Below are 15054 nucleotides of genomic sequence, written 5' to 3' on the forward strand. Positions count from 1 at the left end.
AAACCACCCCCAACATACGATAAATCAGAAAACCAAACATTTTCCACCAACCGAGAGAGAGATTAATTTGCATAATGCTCGAATGTTGGAATTTTCACGACACACACTCTGTGAGAGAATTAAACTTTACATACACACACGGAAAATTTTATAAAATGAAAAAGAGAATTATAGAAGAGAAGCTCTTCTGACAGGAAAAAAAAGTAATTTTGCAAAACCACAAAAATTATGGTGGAAATTCCAAAGAAAAACCGAAGAATTGGAAAAATTTCCCAACACATAAGAGCTTGGAAATAGAACTTAAAATTGCATGTAAAACACAGAAAAATGAGAAAAAATAGAAATTTTTGTGTTTATACTGTAAAATGGGGTCAATTGGATCACTTGTTGTTATGAAGTTACTATTTGTTTAAATTTATTTTTTAAGATTAAAGATTAATGGAACTGTTAATAAATGGATCATTTGGAACGTTTGTAGCGCAGAATGATTTTGTTACAGTATTTAAAATTTAAAAAAAAATATTTAGAATTTTCCGGAATAAAAAAGTAAAAATTCCGGAGCTTGAAAATCTTGTTGTTTTCTGAGTTTCTTTTTAACATGAGCGGTATCTTTTCTATTGAAGGAGTTCATTGAATGCCCCGAGGAAGGATTAAAATAGTCCGAAACGTCAGCTTTTAATAAAAAATAATTAACACTTGGTGAATCAAGGTTTCTAACCTCAAAAGTTTGACTTTCATTTTCTCTCAAAAGTAAATATTTTTCCAATTTTTTTCAACGATATTGAAGTAATGAAACTTTCCTAATCACAGATATAGAATTAATTACGAAATGTTAAATAGATTTTAATTCTGTGACGATTGAAAAAAGTCGAATTGGCCACTTTAGTCAGCAAAGTCCTCCAAGGGGTAACCGAACATTCGACGGAAAATCCGATTTTTTTCTATTTCCAAAAAGTCCTTAAATTATTTACGGTCGTTAACTTTCTCATTTATCTTTTCTATTGTTTAAAAATTTTCGTTTTTTGACGTTTCATATTGTTTTTATAGCGTCTGACTTTTTTTTTACTAACATTTTGACATTTCATTTTTACTAACGAAAATTCTAACTTTCTAACATTTGACATTTCTTCTCTTAAAGTTGTAACTTTTCTAAATGTTGACATTCTTTTTACAGTTGGCATTTTTTATTTTAGTGTTTGACGTTTCTCTTTTAATGCTCAACATTTCTTTTCTTAACGTCTCAAAATTTCTTTTCAAACGTTTGATATTTCTTTTTGATATTCGATGTTTCTTATCGAATGTTTGAGCTTTTCTAACGTTTGACATTTTTCTTTACGTTTAGTCTTTCTTTTCTATCATTTGACGTTTGACATTTCTTATTTGTAACCGGGGCCAAAAAAAGTCAGTGGAAAATTTTCAAATGTCAATTTTTCCCAAGTTATAAGTTCGGTGAAAAAAAAAGTATCTATTGGGCTTTATTCAGCGACCAAGAAACCCTTGAAATTCGCTTGAAATCTTGAAATTTCAGTACAAAATTAAAATATTTCAAGGGCTTCTTGGTCGCTGAATTAGGCCCCATTATTTATATTCGATTTTGTTCTTCATTTAGCCAATACAGCAGATAAGAATTTATGCAAATTGACTTTATTAGCCCCGGTTTTCCCTACGTTCAACAATTACAAAAATTGACGTTTCTGTCTTACATTTGTCGTTTAATTTCAAAAGTTTGACATTTTGCACAATTTCGAACATTTCCAACAAATAACAATGTTTGAGCTTTTCTAACGTTGACATTTTTCTTATTATTTTTTTTTAATACAAAACTCCCCATATTAAGTCAATAATAATAATAATTAATCCTTAATAATTCCCATCAAGCAGTGGTTTTTTTTCTCTGTAAAAATATTCCACAACATGGTAAAAGATGTACCTACTACCCTTCTACTACAATGCTCCAAGAGGGGCACAACTACACCTTTGGGAAAGCATCCCATCATAATTTTCCTCTCTCTCTGTCCTACTACCCCCATCTCCTCCCTCTTAGTCCCCCCCCAAAAAAATTACCTGGCTGAGCAGAAATAAAACAAAGTCATGCACATTTTTTCCCATCATCATCCACCCCTCTCTACCCCTTACAAAATCCACTCATGAGTTAATCCTCAAGCACCGGAGAAATCCTTCACAGCTCTGAGATTGTCCCAAGAGGAGGAAAAGGGGACGGGATAGGGCAGGAAAAAAGTGCGGGAAAATTGGCATGAAGAAATTAAAAAACGTGACAGTGGTAAGATATGTTGTGTGTAGGAGGATGAGTACACGAAAAAAGAGGAAAAGGGAGGAAGATGGAAAGGAGGAATATAAAAAGCAATGGTTGGATCTCTTTAGCACACAAAATATGTCACAAGTCACAAAATTACACAACACAATTTTCCAACAGAGGCACCAAACAAACAACGTGCGGGGGGTGAAAGGAGGGGATGGCATTCCACCCACAGAACAATGTGAAAAGTGAGGAAAAGCCAGAAGCGCACAGAAGGGAGTTATAATAATAATATTATGTAAAATCGCACTCTCACACAGTGATTTGTGTGTGGATAAAATGTTATACTTTCTCTCTATGCTCTGTGGGTCCTCCCTTGTTCTCCAGGGGGGTGCACACATCCCGCCCCATCGCCCCTGTCCCACCAACCTCAACAGCCGCATAATGTGTGGAAGTAGTAGAGGGGCAAAAAAACGAGTCTACGGGTTGGTGGTAGAACATTGTGGGGGTGGATAGGCTAACATTGTGCACGGGGGAAAAAAAAAGATGGGAAAAAGTCGTTGTCCCTTTGGATAAATTCAACCCTTACACACTTCACCCTCACCCTATATTTTTTTTCATATATGGTTTAACTATGAAGAACATCCTCTATTCATATGGGAAAATTTTTCCCATTCACACACACGGGGATGATTTTTCAGCTTTCCCTCGCATCCCCTAAAAATATATATACTCACACACACAATAAAAAAAAAAGCAAAAATGACTATAGAGAAAATTTTCACGAGGATGGTACTCACAATGAAGAGGAGAGAAGGCTCTATGTAATTATATATTCCCAGGATTCATGTAAATTGTTCTTGTTTTCCTTTTTACCACCTCCTCGGCGTTGCTCTATCCCCCCCAGAAAAACCTTTATTTCCCACCACGCACTAATAGAAATTTTCCTCACAATCTGTTGTCAAAAAAAATTTCCACCGAAGATCCTTTACTTGTGGCCGCGTCACACGGAGAATTAACTCACACAGAGAGTTCCTTGTGGAGGAAAAGTTTCGATTTTCCTTCTCTGCAGCAGCCTTGTCCTCACCCAACACGGTGCATCGTCTACAAGGAAGGAATTGCACTTTGTTCTCTCTCTCTGGGTTCTTATTTTCCACAAAAAGGGGTAGAAAATGTCCCTTTTAAAAGTCAATCCTTCACTTCATTTAACAAGAAGCAAAAGGACATTCCGTTGTAATCGAAAAAAAAAGAGTTCTCTCTCGTGCAGAATTTTCACTCAATTTGCATTTTCTTCTCACACCTTGCAACCCTTTTTTTTGGCAATTCACACGCGAAAAGGAAAAATCTCCTCGAGGAAAATTCTCCAAAAAAAATCGTCCTTTAGAGAGCGCAGAAAACGGAGATTGTAGAGGAATTTTTCAATCAACTTTCGGAACCTGGCTCCATTTGTAACGAGAGACAAGGCCTTTCGTGCACTTCCTTCTTCTCTCTCTCAGATTCCTTTTATTTCATTTGTAAATCCCGCAAGTACACACACAAATGATAGAGAAATTTCACAGAAAAAATTCCACCTTCAAATGCTCAAACTTTCCTTTTAGTTTTAGAGCCAAGAGAAGTCCCTTGCAAGCAGGATCAAACTCAAGAACCAACTAAATTTGATGTAAATCAGCGAAAAACTGGGAACTGGGACTCCCTTCGCCGTAGCGGGGAAATTCTCATGTTACTCTCTCGCATAGCTCTAGGGCACAATACACACACACATGGAAAATGAGAGGAAAATCAAACGAGAGAGAGAGAGAGAGAGCAAAGAATGGGGGTAGTGAGTTAGGGGTTGTTGTGTTGATATTCTACGCTCTCAGCCATCGTGCTCTTTACAACGTTGAAGAGGTTATCGAATACGATGGATTAATCAGTGCATGGTGGAAGGATAAAAAAGGTCCTTGAGAAGGATTATTGGATTTAAAATGGAATTTCAAATGAATGCAGATTAAAAGAAATAATTTAAAGATGATTTTGGGGTGAATTTTTACATAGATTGATTGAGATTTGGTAACATCGGTAACATATTGAACTAGAGGCAATATTTGGGCATATTTTGGCCAATATTTGATTAAATATTGTTTAAAGGCAATATTTGGGCATAATTTTATCAATTTTTGATTAAATATTAACTAAAGGCAATATTTGGGCATAATTTAATCAAAATTTAATTTAATATTGTTTAGAGGGTTTAGAGGCAATATTGGGACATAATTTGATCAATATTTAATTTAATATTGAACTACAGGCAATATTTGGACATAATTTGACCAATATTTGATCAATTGGTTAAAGTAAAATAAAAAAAATGGATTATCAAACGTTGATGGTTGAATTGAGTAAACGTTGAGCAGTCATTAAGCCAACATTAAACTATCTTTGAAAAACATTTGATTAGGTATTGACTAGACAAAAAAACGTTTATTTGAGCCCAATTTGGTCAATATTTGATTTGGTGATAAATTAAAAAATTAAAGTTATTCGAATATTCAAGATTGAGGACAGAATTGAGCAGGTATTGCTCAATTATTTATGAACATTGGAGTAAATATTGAGCAGTGAATCAGCAATATTACAGCAAAGCTATGATTTCGGCATAGTTTGCCGAATATTTGTTTAGATGTTGGAAAAATTGGGTAAGGAATAAACTGAATATTCAACTAAAACTTGAGGAGAAATTGAACTGATACAGATGACATATTGGGCTCATTTTGATCCGTATGTGGTCTAATGTTTGATTTGGGAATAGCTCCTTCTATATTTTGATCAAAATTTTAAACAATTCTACAAAATTAAAATCATATGGATCTCAAGGCCAAATGTTTCAACAAAAATTGATAAAAGTTTGACCAATATTTGAGGAAAAAATCGTTTAAACTGTTTGAACACTTTCAAATTAACTGTTTGACAAGATTTTATCAATTTGCCCAATCATTGATCAAATATAATTATTTTTAGATTTTTTTTTGGAAAATATTTTAAAGAAATATGCCCTTTTTTGCCCAAAAATTGTTTGTTCAACATTGAGTCCACAACGATCACAGCTAAAGGCAATGTTTGATCAATTCATTCAGCAATGCAGCATTTTTAACTAATTTATCAAAAAACCGTTGAAAATTCAATTTGTTACTTAAAACTTTATTAACCAACTCCCGCTTTAATCTTAACTTAAACACCTGTTTAAGAATAAAAATTCAATCAACTTGAATCTTTCGAAAACTCCCCACAATGGCTGAATCAAGCTCTGAATCACCGGGATTGGCAAAGTTCATTGAATTATTGGCCAATTCTACATCAAAATCATTGAGTGCGAGAATTTCTTCATGAAGCTCCAAAGCTTTATCCCTGAAGGTTCTAAATATCTCAGCATTGGGAATTTTCCCGCCAAATTCTTTTGGTAGAATTGATGCACCAACATCCTGTTTAACACCTTTCCATCCACTAACGAGCTGAAGAGAATTAATTGAAAACAAAACAAAGAGATTTAAATTAAGCAAATTAATTGATAATAAAAATAAATCGCATACTTTGAGGCGTTTTCTCAGCTTCTCACTGAGGAATGACTTGAAGATGTTGAGGAGTGCTGTTGCATACGGGGGCAGGTCGACGAAGTAAATTACACGAATACGTACTGGGAAAGTTTTCTGCAAGCATTGCGCAATTTCCTTGAGATGATTCACGCGGAAAAGGGTCAAAATGTCCAAATTAACATTTGAACAATCAAAAATTAACGTTATTCCGCAAATTTGGGCTTTTTCATCGCGACTGACGATCTCAAAGACAAAATTAACCGTCCTCATGGCGTGAAGAAGGGTATTCCTTTTGGGATTGAAATTATCAGCTTGAAAGAGCAGAACTGGGCTGCCCTGGGCATCGTGTTCCGGGAGAATCGTAACCATTCCACTGAGGATCAAGTGCTCAATATCGGGATCTTTCGCAGTGAGATTTTCAAAGATATGTGGAAGGATTTTTCTCGTTGTTAAATAATTCCGTAAGTGTTGATGGGCTTCGGTTATGGAGAATTTCTTCGTTCGCAGAAAGCGCAAAAGGAAATCCGTGTCGATGCGACATTTCTTGATCTTCTCATCCTTCTCTATCCACTCCCTAAACTGAGCCAGAGCTTGCAATTGAAGATTTTTATCCTCATAGTGATTAAGCAACGCCGTTGAAGCCATTTATTTGAACGTTTTTTTTTACGAATTTTTGCACTTAAATCACTCCGCAAATATTTAATTTTAATTCACAAAAATATTTTTCTTCTGAGATTTTTCCGCACACGTAACTCACGTTGTTGAGAAGATAACGAATAGACGGATGAAACTGAGAGAGATTAACATCAAAACATCCAACGATAAGACGTACAAAAAACGCACGATCATAGTTAGTAGATGTAATTAAAAATAATGATAATGCGTAATTATATACGAACTTTGCGCTCAAATTACTTTTATTCGAATCACTAAAAGAGGGGGAATTATGACTTTTTAAAAATCTTTTTAATTATCTCTACGTCATTATTTTAAAGGTTTATCACGTATAATTTAATGCTATTAAAATGCTCTAAAATGAATAAACTCCTTTTAATAAAAAAATTTTCAATGCGAATGTGTTTTTTTTATTCTTGAAATTTTACCTTTAAAATTCTAAAACTAGATTTTTTAACTTAATTCATTTGACTTTTATGAAAATAACATTTTTTATGCCATTTTTACGCGCTTGTAGTCAATAAAGAAAATTTTCAAAGCGGATTAGAGGGAATCCGGGGGTTAAGAACTTACTTTACTGTTTATGTTTCAATTAAGATCGAATTCTTTCTCATGGAGGGGACAAATTGACCAGAAAACTCCAATTATCAATAATTAAGAAAGATGGGGCTTAATTAAGATGCTTTTGAACCTTATTTAATTTTTTTAATGCATGAAGCATATGCTTATAGAACGCAGCATCATAGAGTTTTTGCTTGAGAGATCAAACGACAGAAAAGTCAAATATTTGAGGATTCTTAGATAGAGGAACGTGGCCCTATTAGGACCTTCAAAGGTCCACGCAGAATGAGAAAAAATGGCATAAAATAGAAAAAAATATTCTTAAATTTGCTATCATTTTAAAAATCATTTAATGCTGTTTTGACTCCCATAAATTTCTAGGGGAGAGCGGGGTTAAAAAAGTCACTCAAGGGTTTAGAAAAAGCTCAAAATATCATATTTCCCAAATAAATCAAGCGAAATGTATTGCTCATTTCTTTAGGAAATTTACTGCCCTACAACTCTTTCTCAGACCATTTTGTTCTATCTAGCTAGGAAATATGATATTTTAGGCTTTTCCTAAACCCTTAAGTGACTTTATTAGCCCCGCCCTCCCCTACATTTAAAGTTTTATCAGTTTTAAGTAATAGCGGATTGAAAAAGACCTTAAGAGGTTCGAATTGGGTCACATTTTCCTACATATTAATTAAAATAAATTATTAATGCAACATTAAAGCATATGCTTCATGCAATAAGAGTAAAATTTTTTACAATATGAGCTTGGTTTATTCACTTTTCGGAAAAAGATTTCATTGGTAAGAGGTAAGTGTGAGATTAGAATTTTTTGTTCTTTGTGTTTAATTTCTTTAATTTTTCATTTAATTTTTTTTTCTAATATTTCTCTATATTTTTAATTCTGTGAAAATTAATCATTTTCTCAATTTTTCGCTTGGTCAAATAGTTTTTAAAACTTGAAAGTCTCTTTTTTTTAGCGGCTTCTAAGTTAATTTGAAGCATAAAAGATTACTTTTTTGAATAATCCTTCAATGATGCATTAGAATGAATGTTTCATCGATGCTGCAAGGTCTTGCAGGGAGGACAAAAATCACAACAGTGACGTCATTGTTTGCATTTTTTAGGCAAATCCTTCTTGATATTTTCCAGCTGATCACAGAGAAAAATTCAAGGTTTCTTTTGCGATTTTTAAAATTCTTTTTTGATGTTTTTTTTTTAAGGTTATCTGTATCCGATTAATTTACTCGAATTTGGGTTTCTCATACAGAAACGGATAAACTACTTTACGTTATTTTCCTTTCTTTATAATTTTTATTGTCTCGCGATATTTTTCATTTCTTTGATTCATAATTTTTTTTTATTTTAGCTAATCAAACTTTTTATTAAAAAACAGTTAAATATGACTTAAATCGGTTCTCAAAAATGCAATTTTCTCATTTGAATGCTTCCTATCGGTTTGAATTAATAATTCTTTTTGCATCTAAACTTTGAACTGAAGGATGCCCAAAGTTCTAAACTAAAGTCCTGATTTTGATTGTATTCAATGCATCAGAATAATCTCCGGAGATTTTCTTCAATTTCTACCTCAAAAACTGAGATTGATTTTTGGATGAATTATTGAGGAGTTCGAGCGCAATTTCTTATTAATCCCCAAGATTGAATGTCTTGAGAGATGAATGAGGAAGGAAGTAGGACAATTGCTAATGCAAGACACCCCATGAAAATATGACGAGATGAAGAGCTACAATTTTCCCTCTTTCGACAGGACTTTACACACGACGTGCAGTCAAAAAAGTAGGAGGAAAAGCTCTCTCTCTCGAGAGAAAAATTTACGGGGAAAATTTGTGAAAATTTCCCCTTCTCTTTTGTGCTTAAATAATGTGAATGAAGAGAGCGAAAAGAGAGAGAGCTTTGGTACATTTTTTTCCTCATGTGCTCATGTGTCTGAAAACCCGGGATTTGGGCATGTGTGCGCGCCCCAATGTTGAGGAGGGAGGCATCTGTGTGGATTGAGAAAGGAAAACATATGCGGATGATGCCACTGCAGATTATGAATTACTCTGTAAACACATAAACAAGTACTCTTGCAATCAAGACCATTTTGCATTTGAGAGCAACTCTTCCCCATGAAAATCCTCAATTTTCCCACAGAAATTGAGACATTCTTTCATTGAAAGCTCTCGAGCTTTTATTTTCTCTCGACCTTTCCGTTGGATTTTCATTATTTCATATAGTTCTATGAACTTCCCTTCCCTCCTCCCCCCACTCTCCGTGCCCTTCCGCAAATGGACCACAAATATAGATTTTGCTGAGCCAACAGGAAGCACGCAAACACTCCGTGTGGCAGCCAAAAAAAAGCCCTGAGCTGCCCCATAAAAAGTAATTGAATTAAAGAGAGAACGATGTGAGGGAGTTAAGGACTTTTTTCTCCCCACATAACAGCCCACCAGGAAGCTGCTACCTTCCCCCACAACCCCCTAAACCCATGAGATCTCTTTAAGATACTTTTTTGATTGCCCTGTAAAAAAAGAATCAATTCAATAAATTTTATCTTAATTCCCAATTTATGTTCCTTCTTCCCTTTTCTCTTTTTTCCTACCACCCCCGCATGGGGAAATGCTGTGGGGGTAGCTATGGGATATAGTAATGAACAAAAGATGGTGCAAAAACCACCACCTTTCTTGCACAAAATCTCCAATGAATAGAGAGAGCAAGAGGAAGAAAAAAAGAGAAATATTCCTGGCAAACAAACAGAATTCGTCATGCAATCAGAAAAACCAACACACTTCCATAGCTAATAGCCTTTGGCGCCTTTTTAGATGAGAAAAAAAATTTACCTACCCCTCGCTCTTTTGCCCACCTCCCCCCTGGTTGAATCTTCTCTAGAGCGAGAGGAGCCTGGTTTGTGCCAATAAAACTAAATAACAATAAATCGGAACATTGCGCAACAGCACAATTGTGTCAAAATCTTTTAATATTCCGGCAGGAAGCAGCAGCCAGGCAGGATTATGTGTCTGTGTGTGTGGTGCCTCCCCCCACCCCCCATTGAAGAGCATCCCCGTGGCCACCCTTTTGCAGCCATCGCGCAAATACAGACGCCTGCCAGGAACCACCAAGGTGCTACAGATTTACATGGATTTTGTGGTGTACCAAAAACACGAATTATCCGAAAATCGAAGTAAAATAAAAATCAATCAAAGATTGTTCAAAGATTGATCAAATATTGCTCCAATTTTGTTCAATATTTGAATAAATTATTATCAGCATTCGTGGAAAAATAATAATTCAACGAACTTTTCACAATATGCGATCAGTTCAAATGGCTCAAGTCTTGAGGAAAGATTAGCCAATATCATTGGGCAAAGATTGATCAAATATTGCTAAAATTTTGTTCAATAATTGAATAAATTATTATCAGCATTCATGGAAAAATAATAATTCAACAAAATTTTCTCAATACAAGATCAGTCTAAACGGCTCAAATATTGAGGAATGATATTAACCAATCATTGGGCAAAGATAGATCAAATATTGCTCCAATTTTGTGCAATATTTGTGCAATAAATTATAATCAGTATTTCTGGAAAACTATAATTCAACAAAGTTCTCAATACATGATCAGTCTAAATGGCTCAAATATTGAGGAATTGATCAATCATTGGGCAAAGTTTGATAAAGATTTGATTACAGAAGAGATAGGTATATGAACATATAGTATTCAAAGATTTGTTCCTAAATTTTTAATAAATGAAATTTTTGCTCAAAAAGACCATTTTTAACGTCAAAAATACTTTTAATCATTTGAGTAACAAAAATTGATCAAATATATTGGTTAAACATTGCTCAATTCATCAAATATTGAATTTCTTGTTCATCAAATAGAGGGAAATCTTTATTACATTTTTACAACAAAATGGAGACAAAAATATTGATCTTTTCTAAACAAACAATAAATTAAAAATTATTTCCAAGAAAATTGAGCGAATATTGTCACACTTTGACTCAATATTGAATCAATCAGAGGAGTTGACTAATCAGGTAACATTGAGTAATTTGCTTTGAATTTTTTCTTGTCAATTTCTTGCCAATGGTCACTGAAGCAGATTCAATTATTCATTTTTTTTTTTTTTCAAAATTTGATCCAAAAAATTTAGTCAATATTGATTGAGTCAAGGGGATGGTTTAACCTCATTTTCAGTGAAGAACTTTAACTTTTTTTATATTAATAATGTTATTTCGATAATGAGATAGGGATCAATCGAAAGCTAATTAAATGTACTTTCGATTGCAAGTGGAATTGTGCAAACTGATCCCTTATTTTGATCGGAAGAACCTGCTGCCTCACTAAAAGTACTGATTTCTCGGGGTTGGGCATCCCCCTGGATTGAGTAATAATTGACTGAATTATTTCGTGAATGAATGAATGAATAAAGGATTTATTGTAATATGCCCAATCGGGCTAATATACAATTTCTATTACATATTTATATCTGTAAATGGATCAATCTCTTCACTTTTATCTCTAATCAATGTATCTAAACTAATCCCTCGCACTATCTCTTATCTTTTCTATTTCGTGAATGTGTTGATGTATTTTGCTTTTCAAAGACATTTTGAGCATTCATTGAATGATTGAGTGATAATTTTCAATCTCTCAACAATTTCTAATAAAAAAGAATATCAATTTTTGCTCAATATTTGGTCAAACATTGAAATTTTAGCTTCATTTCGTTCTAATGTTCACTGAAAAACGTATTTTCGATTTAAAGAATATAGAAATTAATTAAGGATAAAGTAGTAAAACGATTAATTTCATGAAAAAGAAGATTTCAAAGTCCACAAAACTAAGATTTCTTGGGGCAAACATCCTAGAAGTCTTGACCCAAATAGCCCCATTTAACCGTTGAAATTTAATTAAATTTTTTCAATGAAAAATCCTCTTCAGAAAATTAATTAAAAAAAATCAAAAACTTGTACTTTTCCACGGAGGATTCTTCCTTCCTTGTCTCGTAGAAAATCGAAGGTTTGGGATATCCCATTCCCTATTTGGTGGAGATAGAAATAGCACCAGGTAGGAGCTCCTCGCAGATGGAATTACATTGCACAAATACATTGAAAAAAATCGTTTAGTGTGTGTGAGGATAGAGCTGAGAGAGAGAGAGAGAGGAAAATTAAGCAGGAAAAGCTCTCTCGCCGGTGAAAATCATGCGCAAAGGGAGGAACCCTTGGGGGAGAGAGCGAAAAGGTCCCACTTCTGACTACAGCTAGGGGTGGAGGAGAAAGGATTGTGAGAGGAGACAAATTGAACAAGTGTCTGGACAAAATGTCACACAGAACAACAGAATTATCAGACTTTTTCTCTGCCTTCCGGCAACAAGGAAAACCACCATCAATTTTCTCACAGCAGTGCTCCCTCCATTGCAAATCTCTCCCCATGCAGAGGTGACTTACAAATCACCCCCGCACGCGAGGAGAATTTAAAAAAAAATATTAGAAAAAAAATTTAGAGGATTAAAAAAACAGCTGAAGCTGATAAAAATCAGAAAAAAAAATTCCACGAATGTGCCTAAAGGTAAAAGAGTTCAAAATAAAATCAATTAATTAAATAATTAACCCAGAAATTAAATTCAATTAAACTTTTCCACATATTGAGCACTAATGTACCTTTTTAATTGAAAAACCCCCAAATGGAATTAAAATAATTTGAGGAAAAAAAAACGTGGCCACTATATTGGAGTTATTTCAATCAATACGCGATAAAATTGAGGCTTTCTCATCATTTTTTTTTTCACACCAAATTCACACGCTTGCACTTTTTTCCCCACTCATCCCACCAGCCCCCCGGGAAAAAAATATATAAAACTCCAAAGCGCATGGAAAAATTATTGCACTGCCCCAGAAATTAGTTAAGCTTTCGGGGGCAAACAAAGTCCAGAGCAAAAAAAAGCCACCACACCGCATTAATTGCCAAAAAAAAGCACAGAGAAAAGCCATGAGGGAAAAAATTGGCTAAAGCACTAAATCAGTGTGGCGGAAAAAAAGTTTTACCTTCGAAAAAGTCCTTTCTACGGTGAGATTAAAAGCAACACGCGGGTTAGAGCCTTTGTGGTGAAATAAAAAGAGAAGAAGGAACTTCAACGATGGCATTAAAAGTGCATCAACTTGACCAAAAAATTAGGAAAAAAAAATAATGCGAGTGGATGCAAATTGATTGGCATTTGAGGGAGATTAAAGAAGAAGATCAAAGTCGTTAGAAGGACTGAGATATTCAAAATTGTTGTCCTTTAATCTTTCCTTAAAGTAACGACTTGAATCAAAAAAAAATTTTCAAGTTTTTATGGCTATGAAGCCTTTACAAAGCCTTCAAAACGTTTTTTTTTTAATTAAAAATCAAGGGGCTAACAATTGTAGAATGATTAGTCTTTTGTTCGTACTTTGAGGGTAATTTAAAAAGGATTTTTTACGAAAAGTTTTAGGTAAAAATACGTTGGAGGAATAAATACGAATTTAAACTCAAAATAAAATAAAATTAAGACAATTATCGGCTTACCGAAGGTTGAATCAGTAAATAACGTAACCAATGAAGAAATTCTTACTATTCGAGAGTCAGACGTTATTTTAGACATTCACCAATCCAATAAATTTCGTCTAATGAAAAAACGACGAATTAGACCATTTTCCAAAACATTATACGAGTATTGTCAAATTTTTATACGTATTTTACATGACCTTTCTACAAGATCTTGCTTGGAATTTATACGAGTTTTGAACGATCTTTCTACGAGATTTTGCTGATATACGTTTTTTACGAGAGCTATTTTTGTACGAATTTTATGTGAGATCTTGCTTCAATTTATACAAGTTTTGAACGAACTTTATGTGAGAGATCTTGCTCTTTATACGATTTTTGTACGAACTTTATACGAGATCGTGCTTGGTATTTATATTATTTTTGCATGATCTTTCTACGAGATCTTGCTTAAAATTTTTACGAGTTTTTACGAGCTTTTTCCGAGATTTTGCTTCAAATCTATAAGATTTTTGCATGTTCTTTTTGTATGAAATTTATACGATTTTTTTTACAAACTTTAATCGAGATTTTGCTTCAAATTTATACGATTTTTGCATGATCTTTCTACGAGATCTTGCTTAAAATTTATACGATTTTTGCATGATCTCAATACGAAACTTTCCACATTATTAATACAAGTTTTAGACCAATCTCCATTTTATTATCCCAAGTATTTAAATGACGTTAGTTATTTTATAAGATATAAATTCATTTTTCTATCATATTTTACTTTTCTTACTCAATACAAACACAATGTTTATACAAGAAAAAAAAACATCTTTACACGATGTCTGCGAAATGGCTTTATATAATCGTGTTGTTTCCATTGTTTCAGTCTTAAAATGATTTAGCCTAATAGATATACGTTGTTTCAAAACATTGTACGAATTCTCTTCTTCCTTATACGAGTTTATACATATTTAGACGAGTTTTTGAATTTTCTAACGATATTTGTTTAATATTTCAGATATTTAACAATATTTTCATTACTTTCATTGCCTGATTCACGATTTTTTAAAAAATTTTCCGAATTTTCCTAAAAGTAGTAGAAGATAGTAGTGTTTAGTAAATTTCGCTTCGATCCTGAAATACATTTTTTTTTTAAACCTTTTCCCTTTTAATTTTTTGTCTAAGGATTTCTTTAAAATAACACTTTAGAAGTATTTTGAAACAAAATTAAATAAATAAACTACATAATTGACAGCATTGTTTTGTGCCATTTGATAGCCCCTTTTACTGGCACTATTCTCTCGACCATCACTGTACCACGTATCCAATTTTTTCCTTGTAAAATGACAAAAATTCATTTTTATTCATTCCTGCCTTTTTTTCTCGTCAGAATCTTCAAAAAAAAATATTCTTCAAATGAAAAATAATAAATAAATAGAGGAAATAAAAATTCCTCCCTGAACTTCATCCCTGGTGGA

At 33.4% G+C, this 15054-nt stretch overlaps 2 protein-coding genes across 2 annotated transcripts in view; both read right to left on the reverse strand.

The window, feature by feature from the left end:
• LOC129795392 (uncharacterized) overlaps nucleotides 1–3908 on the reverse strand; it is a 92365-nt gene extending 88457 nt beyond the window's left edge. The window contains exon 1 of the mRNA XM_055836629.1: nucleotides 3058–3908. The gene's annotated coding sequence lies outside the window, so the exon portion shown is untranslated. The remainder of the gene's footprint in view (nucleotides 1–3057) is intronic.
• Nucleotides 3909–5413: 1505 nt separating this feature from the next.
• On the reverse strand, nucleotides 5414–6600 carry LOC129795411 (alpha-tocopherol transfer protein-like). The gene is made up of 2 exons (XM_055836652.1): nucleotides 5824–6600; nucleotides 5414–5745 (listed from the first exon to the last, which is right to left on the reverse strand). The coding sequence occupies exons 1-2, from the start codon at nucleotides 6469–6471 to the stop codon at nucleotides 5491–5493; spliced, it is 903 nt and encodes a 300-aa protein (XP_055692627.1). The 5' UTR covers nucleotides 6472–6600; the 3' UTR covers nucleotides 5414–5490.
• Nucleotides 6601–15054: the final 8454 nt, after the last annotated feature.

This window comes from Lutzomyia longipalpis, chromosome 4, assembly GCF_024334085.1.
Source record: "Lutzomyia longipalpis isolate SR_M1_2022 chromosome 4, ASM2433408v1".
NCBI lineage: Eukaryota > Metazoa > Arthropoda > Insecta > Diptera > Psychodidae > Lutzomyia > Lutzomyia longipalpis.